This window comes from Megascapheus bottae, chromosome X (assembly GCF_031878675.1).
Source record: "Megascapheus bottae isolate mThoBot1 chromosome X, mThoBot2.hap1, whole genome shotgun sequence".
Taxonomy (NCBI): Eukaryota; Metazoa; Chordata; class Mammalia; order Rodentia; family Geomyidae; genus Megascapheus; species Megascapheus bottae.
The window spans coordinates 28090390-28107208 of NC_143547.1; the positions used below are offsets into that span (position 1 = coordinate 28090390).

At 39.6% G+C, this 16819-nt stretch overlaps 1 protein-coding gene across 2 annotated transcripts in view; it reads left to right on the forward strand.

Annotated features, from left to right (window-relative positions):
- Rp2 (RP2 activator of ARL3 GTPase) overlaps window positions 1–16306 on the forward strand; it is a 31464-nt gene extending 15158 nt beyond the window's left edge. Inside the window, exons 2-6 of one of the 2 annotated variants that reach the window (XM_090325999.1) lie at window positions 158–823; window positions 4836–4950; window positions 8322–8407; window positions 11328–11450; window positions 16222–16306. In XM_090325999.1, the coding sequence (XP_090182125.1) occupies window positions 158–823; window positions 4836–4950; window positions 8322–8407; window positions 11328–11411 (951 nt within the window). In that variant the 3' untranslated portion in view covers window positions 11412–11450; window positions 16222–16306. The remainder of the gene's footprint in view (window positions 1–157; window positions 824–4835; window positions 4951–8321; window positions 8408–11327; window positions 11451–16221) is intronic. The other variant, XM_090325998.1, reaches the window with a different exon arrangement.
- The last annotated feature ends 513 nt before the right edge of the window (window positions 16307–16819 follow it).

Here is a 16819-nt window from a genome sequence, read left to right on the forward strand (position 1 = left end):
GTTTATTGGGAGAAAAACAAAGTGTCCTGGGTTATTTTCTTATGTTACAAACTCAACGAGATTAGGAACTTCTATTTTAGCCCCGAGAACTGTTTCCAGCACCTATGTTTGCTGATTATTGTTAATAATACTCAAGATCTGTGTTTTGTCCTTGCAGGTTGACCTGAAAGACTACATGTTCAGTGGGCTAAAGGATGAAACAGTGGGTCGTTTACCTGGAAAGGTGGCAGGACAACAATTTCTCATTCAAGACTGTGAGAACTGTAATATCTATATTTTTGATCACAGTGCTACAGTTACCATTGATGACTGTACAAACTGTGTCATTTTTCTGGGGCCGGTGAAAACCAGTGTGTTTTTCCGGAATTGTAGAGATTGCAGGTGCCTGTTAGCCTGCCAACAATTCCGTGTGCGTGATTGTAGAAAGCTGGAAGTCTTTTTGTGCTGTGCTACTCAACCTATCATCGAGTCTTCCACAAACATCAAGTTTGGCTGCTTTCAGTGGTACTACCCTGAATTAGCATTCCAGTTTAAAGATGCAGGGCTGAGTATCTTCAATAACACATGGAGTAACGTTCATGACTTTACCCCTGTGGCAGGAGAGCTTAACTGGAGCCTTCTTCCAGAAAATGCCATGGTCCAGGACTTTGTTCCTGTCCCTACAACGGAAGAGTTCAAAGCTGTTCGAATTTCCACAGAAGCCAGTAGAAGCATCGTTCCAATCTCCCGGGGTCAGAGACAGAAGAACAGTGATGAATCATGTTTGGTGGTGTTATTTGCTGGGGATTATACTATTGCAAATGCCAGGAAATTAATTGATGAGGTAAGGAGAAAGAGGAGGGAAACAGACATGAAACTGTATAGAAACATGGTATTCTAGAGAGCATTTATTCTTTGTAAATTGCCTGTTAGAAATATTGGTAACCCTCTGTCTCCTCAACCCACAAGACTTATCTGGAAGCAGGATGCTCAGGCTTTAAAATATTTTCCCAAAGAATCCTTTAAAAAATAGAATTCCACTCAGTAGGCATTTATTAACTAGTGATTATATGCAAGTTACTCTTAATATATCTTAGTGATTACGAGATGATTCCTATTTGTTTCTCACACAGTGTCTGTGTGTCTGTGTGCGTGTGTGTCTGCGCTCGCATGCACGTGCGTGCCCATGCATGTATGTACATGCCCTGGTCCTGAGGCTTGAAATCAGAGCCTAGTTGCTGTCCCTTAGCTTTTTCTGCTCAACGCTGGCATTCTACTACTTGAGTCTCAGCTCCACTTCCAGCTTTTTGCTGGATAACTAGAGATAAAGGTCTAATAGATTTGTCTGCCCCAGCTGGTTTCAAACCAGGATCATCAGACCATAGCCTACTGAGTAGATAAGATTACAGGCCTGAACTGCCAGTGCCCACCTTTGTTTATCTTACAGATAGCTTGTAATCAATTGCATCTTGGAAATAATAGAAAAAACAATGTTGCTAGAAATGGAGACACATAGACAAAATTCTTTGCCTTCTTAAGACTTTTCATTGTCTATAAGGAAGGACTTTCAGAGGAACTCACAACAACAGAACTATATAGTAAAGCATAGCTTTCGGCCGGGAGTTTGGCCTAGTGGTTAAAGTGCTTGCCTAGCATGCACGAAGACCCAGGTTCGATTCCTCGGTACCACATACATACAAAAAGGCCGGAAGTGGTGCTGAGGCTCAAGTAGTAGAGCTCTAGCCTTGAGAAAGTCCAAGGACAGTGCTCAGGCCCTGAGCTCAAGCCCAGGACTGGCAAAAAAAAAAAGCATAGCTTTTTATAATAATTTACCACACAAATGTCTTTGGCATTTTAACTGCTTAAAGGATGGAAAGAATGCCAGATGCAGCTTTTAAAGAAGTTATGACTGTGAGCCTTGTCTCCACTGTGCAATTTATTTTCTATTTTCATGTTGCTGTGGGTCAGAGGTTACAACCAAGGAATGAGGGTGAATCAAGATGGTAAAAGTTACAGGGCTATGAGTAACAGCTCTTAGAGAGCTCATGAGTAGAGAAGAGTTCTCTTAGTAGCAGCTTCTGCTTGAAAAATAATTCTTGCTGGCTCCACCAGCATCAATTTCTTTGTTGGGGGGTGTTTTGATCACAAGCTGCAGCAGGACATATTGGATCTCTATTAACCAGTATTTCTTCAGGAAAAATCTTCTTGAAGATTAAAATCAAGTTCCCAGAAGAAGTAAATGGAAAATGTATCAAGTGTCTTTTTGATGGGATTTAATCCTTTATTTTGTTAGTTTTATCAGTTTATCTGTTTATGCAGTACTAGGAGTTGAACACTTGTTAAACAGGTGCTATGCCACTTAAACCACACTCCACAACCCATTTTACTTGCATTGTAAGATCATTTTTCCCTGTGAGGCCAGCTTGGACTAAGATCCTCCTATTTCTGTGTCCTACATAGCTAGGATGACAAGTGCACACCACCATGCCCAGCTATTGGTTGAAATGAGAGTTCTGCTAACTTCTTGCTTGGGATGGCTTTGAAATTCAGACTTCCTGATCTCTGCCTCTCAGGTAGCTTGGATGATATGTATAAGCCATCTTACCTAGCTTGAAGGGACTTTTTGGGCCAGGCATGATGGCTCACTCCTATAATCCTAGCTATTCAGGAGGCTGAGATCTGAGGATCAAGGTTCAAAGCCAGCCCGGGCACAAAAGGACCTGAGACTCTTATCTCTGATTAACCTCTAGAAAATGGGAAGTAGGGCTTGGCTCAAAGGTAGGGTGGTAGCATTGGGATGAAATGCTCTGGGACAATGCCCAGGCTGAGTTCAAGCTCCGTGACCCACACACACAAAAAAAGTTGGGCCAGGGCCAGGTACCAATGGCTCATACCTGTAATCCTAGGTACCAAGGTGGATGAGATCTGAGAATTGTGGTTTGTAACCAGCCCCAGCTGAAGAGTCCATGGGACTCTTATCTCCATTTAAACAGCAAAAGGCCAGAAGTGGCCCGTTAGCTCAAGTGATAGAATATTAGACTTGAGCAAAATAGCTCAGAGACACTGCCCAGGCACCGAGTTCAGGCACTAGGACTGGCACACATACATATATAACCACACACACATGCACATATATCAATACACACACATACACAGTTAGGACATATTAAAGGGGAAGATTTGAGGGAAAAACGAAAATGCCTGCTTCTTTACAGCTGTGAATCTACAGTCAAAAATCTCCACTCCTGAAATCTACAAAGACTATCTGAGGTACAGTTTTCAAAACAACAAAAGTCAAAGACTTTGGTATTTTCTTTTGGAATTATGCCAGTCTCATAATAGCTTGCCATGAAAAAAATCTGGCAAAATGAATTTTTAGCTCTTGAGCTATATATAGTGAGATATTAACTCAATAACTGGGAGATAAATAGGGAGGGTTTTTTTCTTTTAAAAATATACATATTTTCAAAAATATTTCAAGAAATTAACTATTCCAGTTAAACTCTTTTGGTGGATAATTTAGAATGGACATAAAAATATTTAACATGTTTAATGGAGAAAAGCATGAAGACAGTCTCTTTTTATGAATCATCAGACAGTCTTCATTTGATCTTTGATGTGTGATATGTGAAAGTAAACACCCCACAGTGATAATAGTAACAGTGAACACATAATAGTGTCTACTATATGTCAATCACAGTTAATAGAATTTAAATGGAGTCACTCAGTGTTTTAAACAACCTCATAAATGATGTGCCATTTACAGATAAAAATAAAGCACAGAGAGGGTAATTAACTCACAAAGGGTTACTAGCCTTGTAAACAGCATAGTGCAGATTCATACCCAGGGTATCTGGCTGCCTTGACCTTGAACATGGGGCCCTCGGGCTGTCTCTATGATGAAGAAATAGCCAGGGAAGCCTGGTGGAGAGGAAATGTACTATAAAGCACATAGACTCAGCGCTTTCCAGCTTCTATCAGGTAGTTTCATGGAAACAAAATTGAGGAATGTTCTGAATTGAGTAATAATTCACATTTATAGGCCTAGTGATAGAGTGCTTGCCTAGCATGCACAAAGGCCTAGGTTCAATTCCTCGGTACCACATGCATAGAAAAAGCTGGAAGTGGTGCTGTGGCTCAAGTGGTAGAGCTCCAGCCTTGAGAAAGTCCAAGGACAGTGCACAGGCCCTGAGTTTAAGCTCCACAACTGGCAAAAAAAATCACATTTATTTGATCTTTCTGAGACAAAGTCTTCCTATATAACCCAAGTAGCCTGGAACATGTGATCCTCCTATCTTAGACTCATGAGAGCTAGAATCCTAGCATGTCCACCATGTACTGCCTAGCATGTACCGCCATGCCAAGGTCTATTTGGCTCAATCTGTGGAGTGTCCTGGGGCTTGAACTCAGAACCTTGGCTTATCCCTGAGCTTTTATGTTGAAGGCTGGCTCTATACCATTGGAACCATACCTATACTTTTGACTGTTATCTGGCAGGGCCTGAACACTGTCCTTGAACTTTCTCAAGACTAACACCTACCACTTGATCCAGAGCACAACTTCTGGCTTTTTCTGTGTTTGTGGTACCAAGGAATTGAACCCATGGCTTCGTGCATGCTAGGTAAACACTCTACCATTAGGCCACATTCTTGGCTTATAGAACTAATTCTTAACCAGAAGTACCCAGCTGGAAGAACCTTGTGTATGTGAGAATGTGTTATAGTGTCCTGAATTAGAATCATAACTAAATAAAACTCAAGGTGCTATTTTGAATTTTGTACAGAAAAGTGCTCAAATAGGAAGATGTTAATTTTGTTGCTCATTTAAATATCTCAATGAAATTTTATTTTCAACAGATGGTTGGTAAAGGATTTTCCCTAGTTCAAACAAAGGAAGTGTCCATGAAACCTGAGGATGCTCAAAGGGTTTTTCAAGAGAAAGCTTCTGATTTCCTTCCTCTTCTGAACAAAGGTACCTTCTAAATGACTGGTTTACTTCTATTTCTCTATATCATCTGTATATCATTTGTTACTGGGTAGAAATACAAATATTTCACATCATTCAAGAAGTCATATAGAACCATATAGAAATTGGGTATTAGTTATTTACATGTTCTGTATTCTAGTTACTTAGAGTCACCTGTCATTATTATGTATTTTATTAAGTTTTGGCTCTTTTTAAATTTATGTCATTTCTAGGGTTTGAACTCAGGGCCTGGATGCTGTCCCTGAGCTTTTCCTGCTCAAGGCTGGCACTCTTACCACTTGTCCACAGTTGCACTTTGGGAATTATTTTGGGCTAATTGGAGATAAGAGTCTTAAAGACTTTCCTGACCAGGCTGGCTTTGAACTGCAATCCTCAGATAGATCTCAGCTTCATGAATAACGAGGATTATGAGTAATGAGGCATATCCTACCAGATGGGCTTATGTGGATTAATAAGTAGGCACTTAGGTAGAGATCCCCTAGCAGGATTTAGTCCTTGTCCGAAGACAGCCACCAGTCATTCTAAGTCAGAATTCATCAATCTTGGCACTACTGACATTTTAAGCCAGAGAATTTGATGTTATGGGCGCATTTGAAAGTGTTGGGCAGCATTTCTGACCAGTTGCTCCAATGGTAGTTTTCACATATTGCCAGGCATTTTCTACCGGGCAAAATTTCTCCCGGTTGCAAACCATCATGCTAAGAGTAGACTTACCTTTTGAAAATTTACTTTTATTACAGCTTGAAACTGATTTCCAAATTTTTCCTTTCAGTTAATCTAGTCACAGTTTTTTAATGAAGCCACTGGATTGCTTAGCGAGAGGACCCACTGATTTCCATTCTGAGACTTCCAAACCTGACTAGTTCATCTAGGGTGCTTATTTTCTTTAAATCTAATTTTATTGTCAGGGTGACGTACAGAGGGGTTACAGTTTCATAAGTTAGGTAGTGAGTACATTTCTTCTCCAACATTGTTACCCCCTCCCACGTTTTTCTCTCACATTCCCTCCCCCCTAATCTCTCTCCCCACCCCAAGTTGTCAAGTTCAAGTTCATTTCCGACATATTGTCTTGTGAGTATTGCACAATTGGTTACATTGGTTCACCCTTTAAACATAATTTTCCAAGTACTATCCTCAAAGGAATGATTCAAAAAGTGTGATGACTGCTAGATACCAGTGGCTCACAATTGTAATCATAGCTACTTAAGAGGCTGAGATTTGAGGATTGCAATTTGAAGCCAGTCCAAGCAGGAAAGCCTATGAAACTATTATCTCTAATTACCCACCCAAAAGCCAGAAATGAAGCTGTGGCTCAAGTGGTAGAGCACTAGCCTTGAGGAAAAAAAACACCTCAAGGACAGTACCCAGGCCCTGAGTTCAAGTCACAAGAGGCCAGCTATTGGGTGTATGTGGGTGTATGCGCATATGTTTCTGTGTGCACATGCTTACGCATGCACATCACTGAGCCTACTTCTATGCCCCCAGGACTGGCACAAAAATGATGTGCTCTTAAAGTCTGCATTTCCAATAGTTTCCCAGGTGGGAAATGAGGTTTTATTGGAGCATGCCCATACTCATTCTTTCACCTATTATATTTTGCTTCTTTGGGCTATAGCAGCAGATTTGATTAGTTGGTGATTAGGACAGACATTGTATAAACCACAAGTCTAAAATATATCTGTTATGCTCTTTACAAGTTATATTGGTCTTTGACTTAGCTAAAAATACATTTAGTGGGTTCTGTTGGTAGGGAGGTACCTGTAGCAAGTAATTGGGCCAACAAGGGAGTAAATGAGGATGAATATGCTCTAAGAAGTTTATATGTATGAAAATAAAATAATGAAACCTAGTGAATTTCCTTTAAGAAGAGAGTAGGAGGGTATAAGAGAAAGTGACAGAGAATGAGATTGGAATACATGTGTACATGTGTGAAAATGTCACAGTGAAACTCCACTCCCTTGTATAGCTACTATGTTAATGAAAATAAATGTAAAAATAAAATATATCTGAGGTTGAGCATGGACATATACACATGTAATTCCACTATGTGGGTAGTAGAGGCAAGGCAATCTGAAGTTTGTGGTCAGCCTGGGCTATGTAGAGAGTTTGAGGTCAACCTGTCTATATAGCAACATCCTGTTTAAAAGAATAACTGCATCTTCAAGCCAGGAGCTTGACCTAGTGGTAGAGTGCTTGCCTAGCATTTGAGAAGCCCTAGGATTGATTCCTCAGTATCACATACACAGAAAAAGCTGAAAGTGTTGCTGTGGCTCAAGTGGTAGAGTGATAGCCTTGAGAAAGCTCAAGAACGGTGCCCAGACTCCGAGTTCAAGCCCCCACACTGGCAAAAAAAACAATGTGTGAATCTTTAATATTGAAATTTTCAAAATTTAGAATTATCCCTATTTTAGTCTAAACTGATGCACTTTTCCACTTGCTTTGTTTATGTTTATAAAACTTTTCAGAAGTTTATCATATTCTAGTCAAAGAATACAATCCAAGTTAAATGCATAGATAATTTTTTCAAGACTCTCTTCTCTTTGTCTTTGTTTTGTCAGTAGCAAGGCTTGAACTCAGTCGTCTATTCAGCTCTTTTGCTTACAACTAGCACTTTATCACTTGCACATATAACTAACCCAGCTTTCTATGCCCAGGCTGATTTAAAATTGCAATCCAGTTTTGCTCCCCACACCTGTAATTCCTGTTCAAAATTACATTTGAATACAAAATTAAAAAATCAGTATTTACACCTTAATTTGTGTTAAAGTTAGTTTATGGGAAAGGAGTCACAAATACTTCTGTTTGGAGGACTAAAAAAAAGACTTAATAGAAACTAGCTTTAAGACACACTCAAGGCAAATACTTTAAGATAGGCCTGACTTTGGTTCCTGGCCTAGTTGACTCAGATCCATTGTGGCTGGTTCAGAATTTGGCTGGTAAGTAGATGACTTGGAAACCAGGTTGTCTGGCTGGCAAGCCCTACTTCTGATGTGGATTGCTTTTGATTTTGCTGTTTTGTCAAGTATTCTTTTTACTTCTAAATGAATACAGATTCCTTGAGTTTCATAGAAAAAAAAAGCTAGAAATGCCAGACTATTTACAGCACTCTAAAAATATGTCACTAGTCCATACAATAGCCCTGAAGTCTTCTCATAGGATAGGAATCTGTTTGTGGTTATAATGAGAAGCAGTAGCTGAGATGCTGTTTCCAGTCTATATGCCTTCTAACTTTTTCTCTATGTTCTTGCCCCCACCCCAGGTAAAGATGCACCCTATTCTTCAGGGAGAACACAAAGGTTACTTTTAGAAGATATTCATGACCATACTAAATCAATACTTCTTCATTTTGCTTCTAGGTCCTGTGATTGCCTTGGAGTTTAACGGCGATGGTGCTGTGGAAGGATGCCAATATATTATAAATGAGACATTCAATGGGACAAAGGTATAAGATTGTATCAATGTATCTCAATCTCACTTTTCATTTACTTACTCTTTTGTTTTTCCTTACCATCAACTTCTACTTTTATCTCGGCTGTGTCCTTTACTTAACCCAGCACATCATGATTTTAAAACATTTGGTATGTAGTTGAAGACAAAGCTTTGATTTTTTTTTCTTGCCAGATGAACATTTTTTTAATTATTTAAAAACAATTAGGAGGCCAGGAGTTTGGCCTAGTTATAGAGTGCTTGCCTAGCATTCCCAAAGACCTGGGTTTGATTCCTTGGTACCACATACAAAGAAATAGCCAGAAGTGATGTTGTGGTTCAAATGGTAGAGCACTAACCTTGAGAAAGCCTAAGGACAGTGCTTAGGCCCTGAATTCAAGCCCCAGAAATGACAAAAATAAATAAAATAAAAACAAATAGGCAGCAGGTAAGTTTATGAGACGCTTATCTCTAAGCCCCAGGGACTGAAACTAACACACAGACACACGGACACACAGACACACACACACACACACACACACACACACACACACACACAAACACAAACACACACAATTAGAAAATTAGAATATATTTATTAAAACATATTTGGTTTATGTTTATTAAAAATAAGATATCTCTGGGCTGGGAGTTTGGCCTAGTGGTAGAGTGCTTGCCTAGCATGCACGAAGGCCCGGGTTCGGTTCCTCAGTACCACATCATAGAAAAAAAGCCAGAAGTGGTGCTGTGCCTCAAGTGGTAGAGCTCTAACCTTGAGAAAAGTCCAAGGACAGTGCTCAGGCCCTGAGCTCAAGGCCCAGGACTGGCCAAAAAAAAATAAATAAATAATTAAAAAAAACAGGATATCTATCCATCTATCTTGTATCAGTGTAGCCTGTTAAATTTGCAGATTTTTTGCCAGTTCTGGGGCTTGAACTCAGGGCCTGAACACTGTCCTTGGACACTTTTTTAAAAAATGATACACTGTAAGGTTTTATTTGGTTTCATTACTTCTCCATAAGTTAGATCATTTTTTTTCCAGTCACGGAGCTTAAACTCAGGGCCTGAGCATTGTCCTTGGACTTTTCTCAAGGTTAGAGCTCTACCACTTGAGCCACAGCACCACTTCCAGCCTTTTTCTATGTATGTGGTACCAAGGAGTCAAACCTGGGTCTTCATGCATGCTAGGCAAGCACTCTACCACTAGGCCAAACTCCCGGCCCCTTTGGACACTTTTTGCGCATGTAGCACTATGCCTCTTGAACCACAGCACCACTTCTGGCTTTTTCTGTGTATGTGGTACCAAGGAATCAAACCCAGGGCTTCAATGCATGCTAGGCGAGCACTCTACCACTAGGCCACACTACTGGCCGTACTTTGCAGATTTTTTTTTTGTGGGACTTGATATCTGGGCCTGGGCACTGCCCCTGAGCTCTTTTGCTCAAGGCTATCGCACTACCCCTTGTGCAACAGTGCCACTTCTGGTTTTCTGGTGGTTAATTGGAGATAAGAGTCTCACAGACTTTAATGCCCGGGCTGGCTTTGAACCACAATCCTTAACTCTCAGCCTCTTGAATAGCTAGGATTACAGGTGTGAGCCACTGCACCCAGCTTAATTTGCAGATTTTTAAATCACATGATATTCTGTCTCATTTTATCACAACTGTACTGAGAAGCCAAATATAAGATTCAGTAGAAAAGGATATTGGGACATAAATTATTGTACACTTCAGACTTCGTACAGTTGATTAAAAGATTATCTAACCCAACTTCCTCACTTTACAAGCATAGAACCTGAGCCCCAAGAGATTCATTAAGTTGTCAACATCATAGAGTTAGTATATGATCAAGCTAGACTAGTAATCAGTGCTCCTCTAATTCCTGGTTCACACATGAAAAAGTTTTTTTTTTGTATCCCAACAATAAAAAAAAAGTTTTTTGTTTTTAGCGGGGTTGGCATTTGAATTTAGGCCTTTGCATTTTCCAGGCATCTATTCTATCACAAAATAAAACCCCAATAAAAAGAACTCAATTTGCATTATAAATGTTGATTTATGGAAAACCTATGTGTGCACAATATCCATATACATAATGCATGCATGGATAAGTACAACATGAATCGAAGAGACAACACAGGACGAGAAGGGGAAATGAGGAAGGAAAGCAAAAAGATTGAGAGTGAGTTTCTGTGTTTGTGGGTCATCGGGCTTTCAACTTCACCTGGGCGCTATCCCTGAGCTCTTCAGCTCAAGGCTACCACCCTACACTTGAGCCAAGCCCCATTTCTAGTTTTCTAGAGGTTAATTGGAGATGAGTCTCAGGTTCTTTTGTGCTCAGGCTGCCTTTGAACCTTAGTCCTCAGATCTCAGCCTCCTGAATAGCTGGGATTACAGGCATGAGCCACGGCGCCTGGCGAGAGTGAAAAAAATTTAAGAACATTGCAAACACATATGAAAAGAAGATAAAGAACCTCTGAAAGCTGTTGATTAGAAAGGGTCAGGGGGAGTAGGGAAAATGAGAAAATCCTGTATCCTACAGATTAAATAGTATAAATGATATACTTGAAATTCTTTAAAAAAAATAAGCTTGTAATAAGCCAGGCACCAGTGGCTCATGCCTCTAATCCTACCTACTCAGGAGGCTGAGATTTGAGAACCACAGTTCAAAGCCAGCCCAGGCACACTAGTCCATGAGAGTCTTATCTCCAATTAACCATCAGAAAACCAGAAGTGGTGCTGTGACTCAAATGGTAGAGTGCTAGCCTTAAGTTGAAGAGCTCAGGGATAGTGCCCAGGCCTGGAGTCCAAACTCCATGACCCACCAAAAAACATAGAAAATAAAAAATAAATAAGCTTGTGACAATGCTCTGGCCTAGAGACATGGGCTTTGGCATTACTGAGTTCCAAAAGTTAATATGTGTTTCCTATTTAAAATAGATGTTTGTGTCGGAAAAGAAGGACACAGCATGTGGAGACGTGGACAGCTTCTACAACTTTGCAGATATTCAGATGGGAGTGTGAAACAGTGGACCAAGGACTTGGTACACAGCTATTTTCAATGTTTGTATGACCAGTTTAATGATATGCTTTTGTGCGTCATTGACTTTTTGCTAGTGCTAAAGTCATTAAAGGGTATTTTAATAAATTTTTGATTAAAATAGTTCATTTAAATTTAGTAGTTTCATTCAGTTTACAAACTATTGAATCCACTTCCAATTAGCTTACAGTTTTGTTGCTTTTCATTGGACACTCATAGAAAATAGAAGTGACTGCCACTTCAAGAGTTTAAACCTAATTAAATAGTCTTTCAAATCTAAAAATTTGGTCTTTCAAATTGTCCGCAGTTCTCCATGTTTGTTTGAGGATCCATCTCATTGCTTATTTTTTCCTTGGGTTTATTATAATCAGAATGAAAACCTATGCAACCTTTGTCAGGAATATGTAATCATGGCTTCCTGCTTGCATTATTGTATAACTAATGAGATTTTAGACATGGAGTTGACATGCTTCATACCTCTAATTTTGGGGGGCTACACTAGGGATGTAACTCATGATCTCATGTTTACCAGGCAGACACGTTACCACTTGAGCCACACCTCACACCATTAATGGAATTTTTAGGTAGTTGACAGCTGGCTGTGATGGTATCCACCTGTCATTCCAGCTACTTTTGAGGTAAAGGCAGGTGGGCACTTGAGCCCAGAAGTCCAGGGCCGGCCTGAGCAACAAAGTAAACCACATCTCAAAAGAAAGAAGAAATAAGCATTTGACAGGGAGTTTTGCAAATACCTCTACTGATGTAGCTATGTAAAGACCACTTCGGAAGTCTATGGCTATTTGAATACATTGCACATTATTTAGATTTGTTTTGGTGGTACTGGAATTTGAACTCTGGGACTCATACTTTCCAGGTTGATGTTCTTGCTGCAGAGCCAAGCCTCCAGCCCAGTGTTCTGCTGGCTATTTTCAAGGTTCAAGACACCTTATTTGAGATAGATGTCATGTTCTGGCTGGATGTGCACTTGGGCATGATGTACCCCTGCTAGTCTTCCCAGTGTAGCTAGGATAACAGGTTCACAGAACCACATGTAGCACTTCATTGAGAAGGGATCTTGCAAATTTTTCTGCCTCAGTTGGCCTGTGATCCTCCCCATTTCAGCTTCCCAATTAGCTAGGATTATAGAGGCGAGCCAACAGTGCATGCCACTATTTAGTTTTAGTTCTTTAAAAAAAATACCAGATTGGGACTGGGCGTTTAGCCTAGTGGTAGAGTGCTTGCCTAGCATGCATGAGGACCTGGGTTTGATTCCTTAGTACCATATACATAGAAAAAAGCTGGAAATGGTGCTGTGGCTCAAGTGGTAGAGCTCTAGGCTTGAGAAAGCCCAGGAACAGTGATCAACCCCTGAGTTCAAGCCCCAGGACTGGCAAAAAAAATACCAGGTGGCTCTTCTGCTTCCTGGAAAGGGAAAGTGAATGCAACATGAAAACATCAGAAGACCCATCACCAAAAGTTTTTTCCAAAAGTGATTATTGTTTCATCAACTTTTGTGGCTATCAAAAGGAATAGAGCCAGGCACTCGTGGCTTATACCAATAATCCTAGGTACAAAGAAGGCTGTGATTGGAGGATCAGATCCAAGACAGCCCAGGTGAAAAAATTCCTAACACTCCTTATTTCTAATTAATCAGCAAAAGTCCATAAATGGAGGTGTGGCTCAAGGGGTAGAATATCTGACTTAAGCAAAACAGCTAAGGGACTGCACCCTGGTCGTGAATTCAAACGCTCTCTCTCTCTCTCTCTCTCTCTCTCTCTCTCTCTCTCTCTCTCTCTCTCTCTCTCTCTCTCTCTCTCTGTCTCTCTGTCTCTCTCTCTGTCTCTCTCTGTCTCTCTCTCTCTCTCTCTCTCTCTCTGTCTCTCTCTCTGTCTCTCTCTCTCTCTGTCTCTCTCTCTCTCTCTCACACACAACACACACACACACACACACACACACACACACTGGATAATTAGACAAAACCTTGTGACTTTTAGGTTAAAAGTACCTGAAGTTTGTTAAACATGATAAGTAAATAATCAGTTCTGATTATCATCAGATTTTTCATTTATATCAAATATATTTCTGGTATACGATTTTGATTTTTTTCAAGGAATTATTTTCTCAAATCTATACAATGACAGCAATTTGCCAGAGTCAGAGGAGAGAGAACTACTTGTTCAAAACTGTCCAATTTTGCCGGGTGCAGTGGCTCACGCCTGTAATCCTAGCTATTCAGGAGGTTGAGATCTGAGGATCGTGGTTCAAAGCCAGCCCGGGCACTAAAGTCGATGAGACTCTTATCTCCAGTTAACCATTAGAAAACCAGAAGTGGTGCTGTGGCTCAAAGGGTAGGGTGGTAGCCTTGAGCTGAAGAGCTCAGGGACAGTGCCCACATCCAGAGTCCAAGCCCCACGACTGACAAAAAAAACAAAAACAAAAACAAGAAAGCACAGAACACCTGTCCATTTTTAAAGCTGCTCCCTGGCCTGCTCTCACTCAGTGTGCAGGGGAAACTGCCTAACGGAGGTGGGGAAGGGGCCAGCAGAGTGATCCCAAGTAAACTATTTGGAAGATGTCACTAGGTTGATCATGTGCGCAGGTACTATGCATGCCATTCTGAAAGCTAATAGGGAAAACAGCTTTTAGAGACTGACTATTTTTAAAGGAGTCTGCAATTCTATTTTGACAACTAGCACTGAAAGTGGGCACTTTTAAAACTTCTTTTTATGATGGTTATTTAAAATGTATTTTCCTAGTTAAATTGTTCCGTGGTTATTTAGAATCAGACCTGTAACTGTTACATTAAATTGTAGATTCATGGACAGAATCATCCTTGGTAAGGCTTGTGACATTGAGCAACTTCACTGAGCCTGGCTTTGGATTCACTGTTAGCATTACACCATTACGTTCAGAAAAGAATTCTGTTCTATAAAGTCTATATGATTTCCTGAAGTGCAAATAAATAGTGCTGACAGGTTTTGTGTAATTTGTGCACATGATAATGGCCAGAGTAGACTTTTCTCTTAATTAAGCAATATGCCTTCCTTTCTAAATTATATTAATGAATACCACTGATGCCAGCTGAAATAATCAGAGTAATTGTTTTGCAAACCAAAATACAATGTTATGCAAAGCTATACATTGAGTTTTTAATTTTTCCTATGGTATTTTAACAAAAACTCAGGAATAAGAAACATTGAGTTCCAATTTGTTCACTAAATTTCGTATCTATTAATCAAAGCATAAAATTTTCTATTCTTTAGTTAGAATGAGTTAAACCCAAGTGTGAGTTGTCTTTATAGTTAGTCATTTGGCTGATAAAAGTTCAGTAGATTTTTTAAAATTAAGTAATGCTGTGATGATGGTTTCTGTAATTCTATATGTCTGTAGTAAAAATCAGAATGTATGACATTTCTGAATAGCTTTTGAATTCATGAAAAATTATTAGCAATGAATAATGATTTTTATAATGATATACATGTTTAAAATCCTGTTTTGTTCTTTTACAATAGGATTGCTGTTTTTTAATTATATGTCCATGTATGAATGTGTAGCTTTCATATGTAAATTATATAGTGTTTATAAAATGTAATTTGTAATAAATATAAAAAATGAAAATGGCTTAGTTCTAATTTCTGAACAGTACTTCTATGACATACATTGACTATAGTATGTGCCAAAATTTGATAGTTTTTTGTGTGTGTGTGTGTGTGTGTGTGTGTGTATGCTGGTTCTGGGGCTTGAACTCACTACTAAGTACTGTCCCTGAGCTTATTTTCCTTAAGGCTAGAGCTCTACTACTTAATACACAGATCCATTTTCAGCTTTTTTTTCCCTAGGGGTATTTTATTGGATATAGAAATCTTGTAGACTTTCCAGGCTTCAAATCCCCATCCCACAGATCTGTCTCTTCCGTAACTATCATTACAGGCACAAGCCACCAGCACCTGGAAAATATTCCAAGGCTTCATGATGTGATTCCTTTTAACGTTAAAATAATAAAATGCTCTATTTATGAGAAATGCTTCTACTTATGAGAAATGAGCTATTTGCTTTCTATGTATGTATGTGTATGTGTTTGAGAGAGAGTGAAAAAGAGAGATTGAAGAGGTACCAAGTAAAAAAAAAATAAACATCTATTTCTAAGCACTGATGACTCATACCTGTAATCCTAGCTACTCAGGAGGGATCTGAGGACTGGGGTTTGAAGCCAGTCTAGACAGAAAAGTCCAGGAGATTCTTATCTCCAGTTAAGAACAAAGCAGTAGGTGAAGTCATAGCTCAAGTGATAGTGCTAGCCTTAAGCTAAAAAGGTAAAGGATAGCACCCAGATCCTAAGTCAAGCAATAGTCCCCCCACACGCAAACACACACACACACACACACACACACACACACACACACACACACACACCCCACATCTCAGAGGAAACCCCATACACAGTTCAATTAATATGTGCTACTAATAATGTGAGAGAAAACCTTAGGGCTTAGGGAGTTGAGGACTTGCCTAACAATCTACATGCTTCCCAGTATTGCTACACAAAAAGAGATTTGAACCTAAGAGACTTCCAATATGAGATTTCCATTGCAAAAGGAGTCACATTTCTCTTTGAGGGAATACTTGCCAAGATGAGGAAGATTAGGCATCTTCTCCATATTAAAAACAAGAACTGCTCTGAGAAAATTTGTATCCAACTTCTCACTCTCTGAGCCCATAAAGCAAATGTATTGAAAGTGCAGAAGTTTTATGCTTTGTAAATAACATGGATTGTTTTTATTTCTGCTTATAAAGGTTCTACATGTACATTGAGAGCATTTGGAGCACTGGAAAAAACGGAACTCACAGCACAATAATAAAATTACTCCTTATTGGATAATTCTTGGTGTCTACAATTTATTTTTCTCAGAAGGGATATTTCAACGGTTCTCTTATAGAAAGAGAAGGGGACATATGTACACATGAAAAGGCACTTTGGGGTTTTTGTTTGGTGCTGTTCCTGAACTTGGGCCCTGGGAACTGTCTTTCAGCTTTTTTGCTCAAGGCTAGTAATTTACCAGTTAGCCACAACTCCACTTCTGGCCTTTTGCTGGTCTATTGGACATAGGAGTCTCATGTACTTCCCTGCTTGGAATGCATTAGAATCAGACTACTCAGATTTTAGCCTCCTGAGTAGTTAGGATTCAGAGGTGGGAGCCACCTGCATCTGGCTAATACATTTGTTTGAGAGGCTTATCCTATTCTGTTAAGTCTTCAAAATCCAGAAGCAAGCCATTCTAGAAGCAGTTTTCCATTCAAAATAGAAAAATAGAAAAGCTAATGCTCATGCAAAGCACAATATTGTGCAATAGTTTGGATCTAGGATGGTCTGCAAAGGCCCATGTGTTAAAGC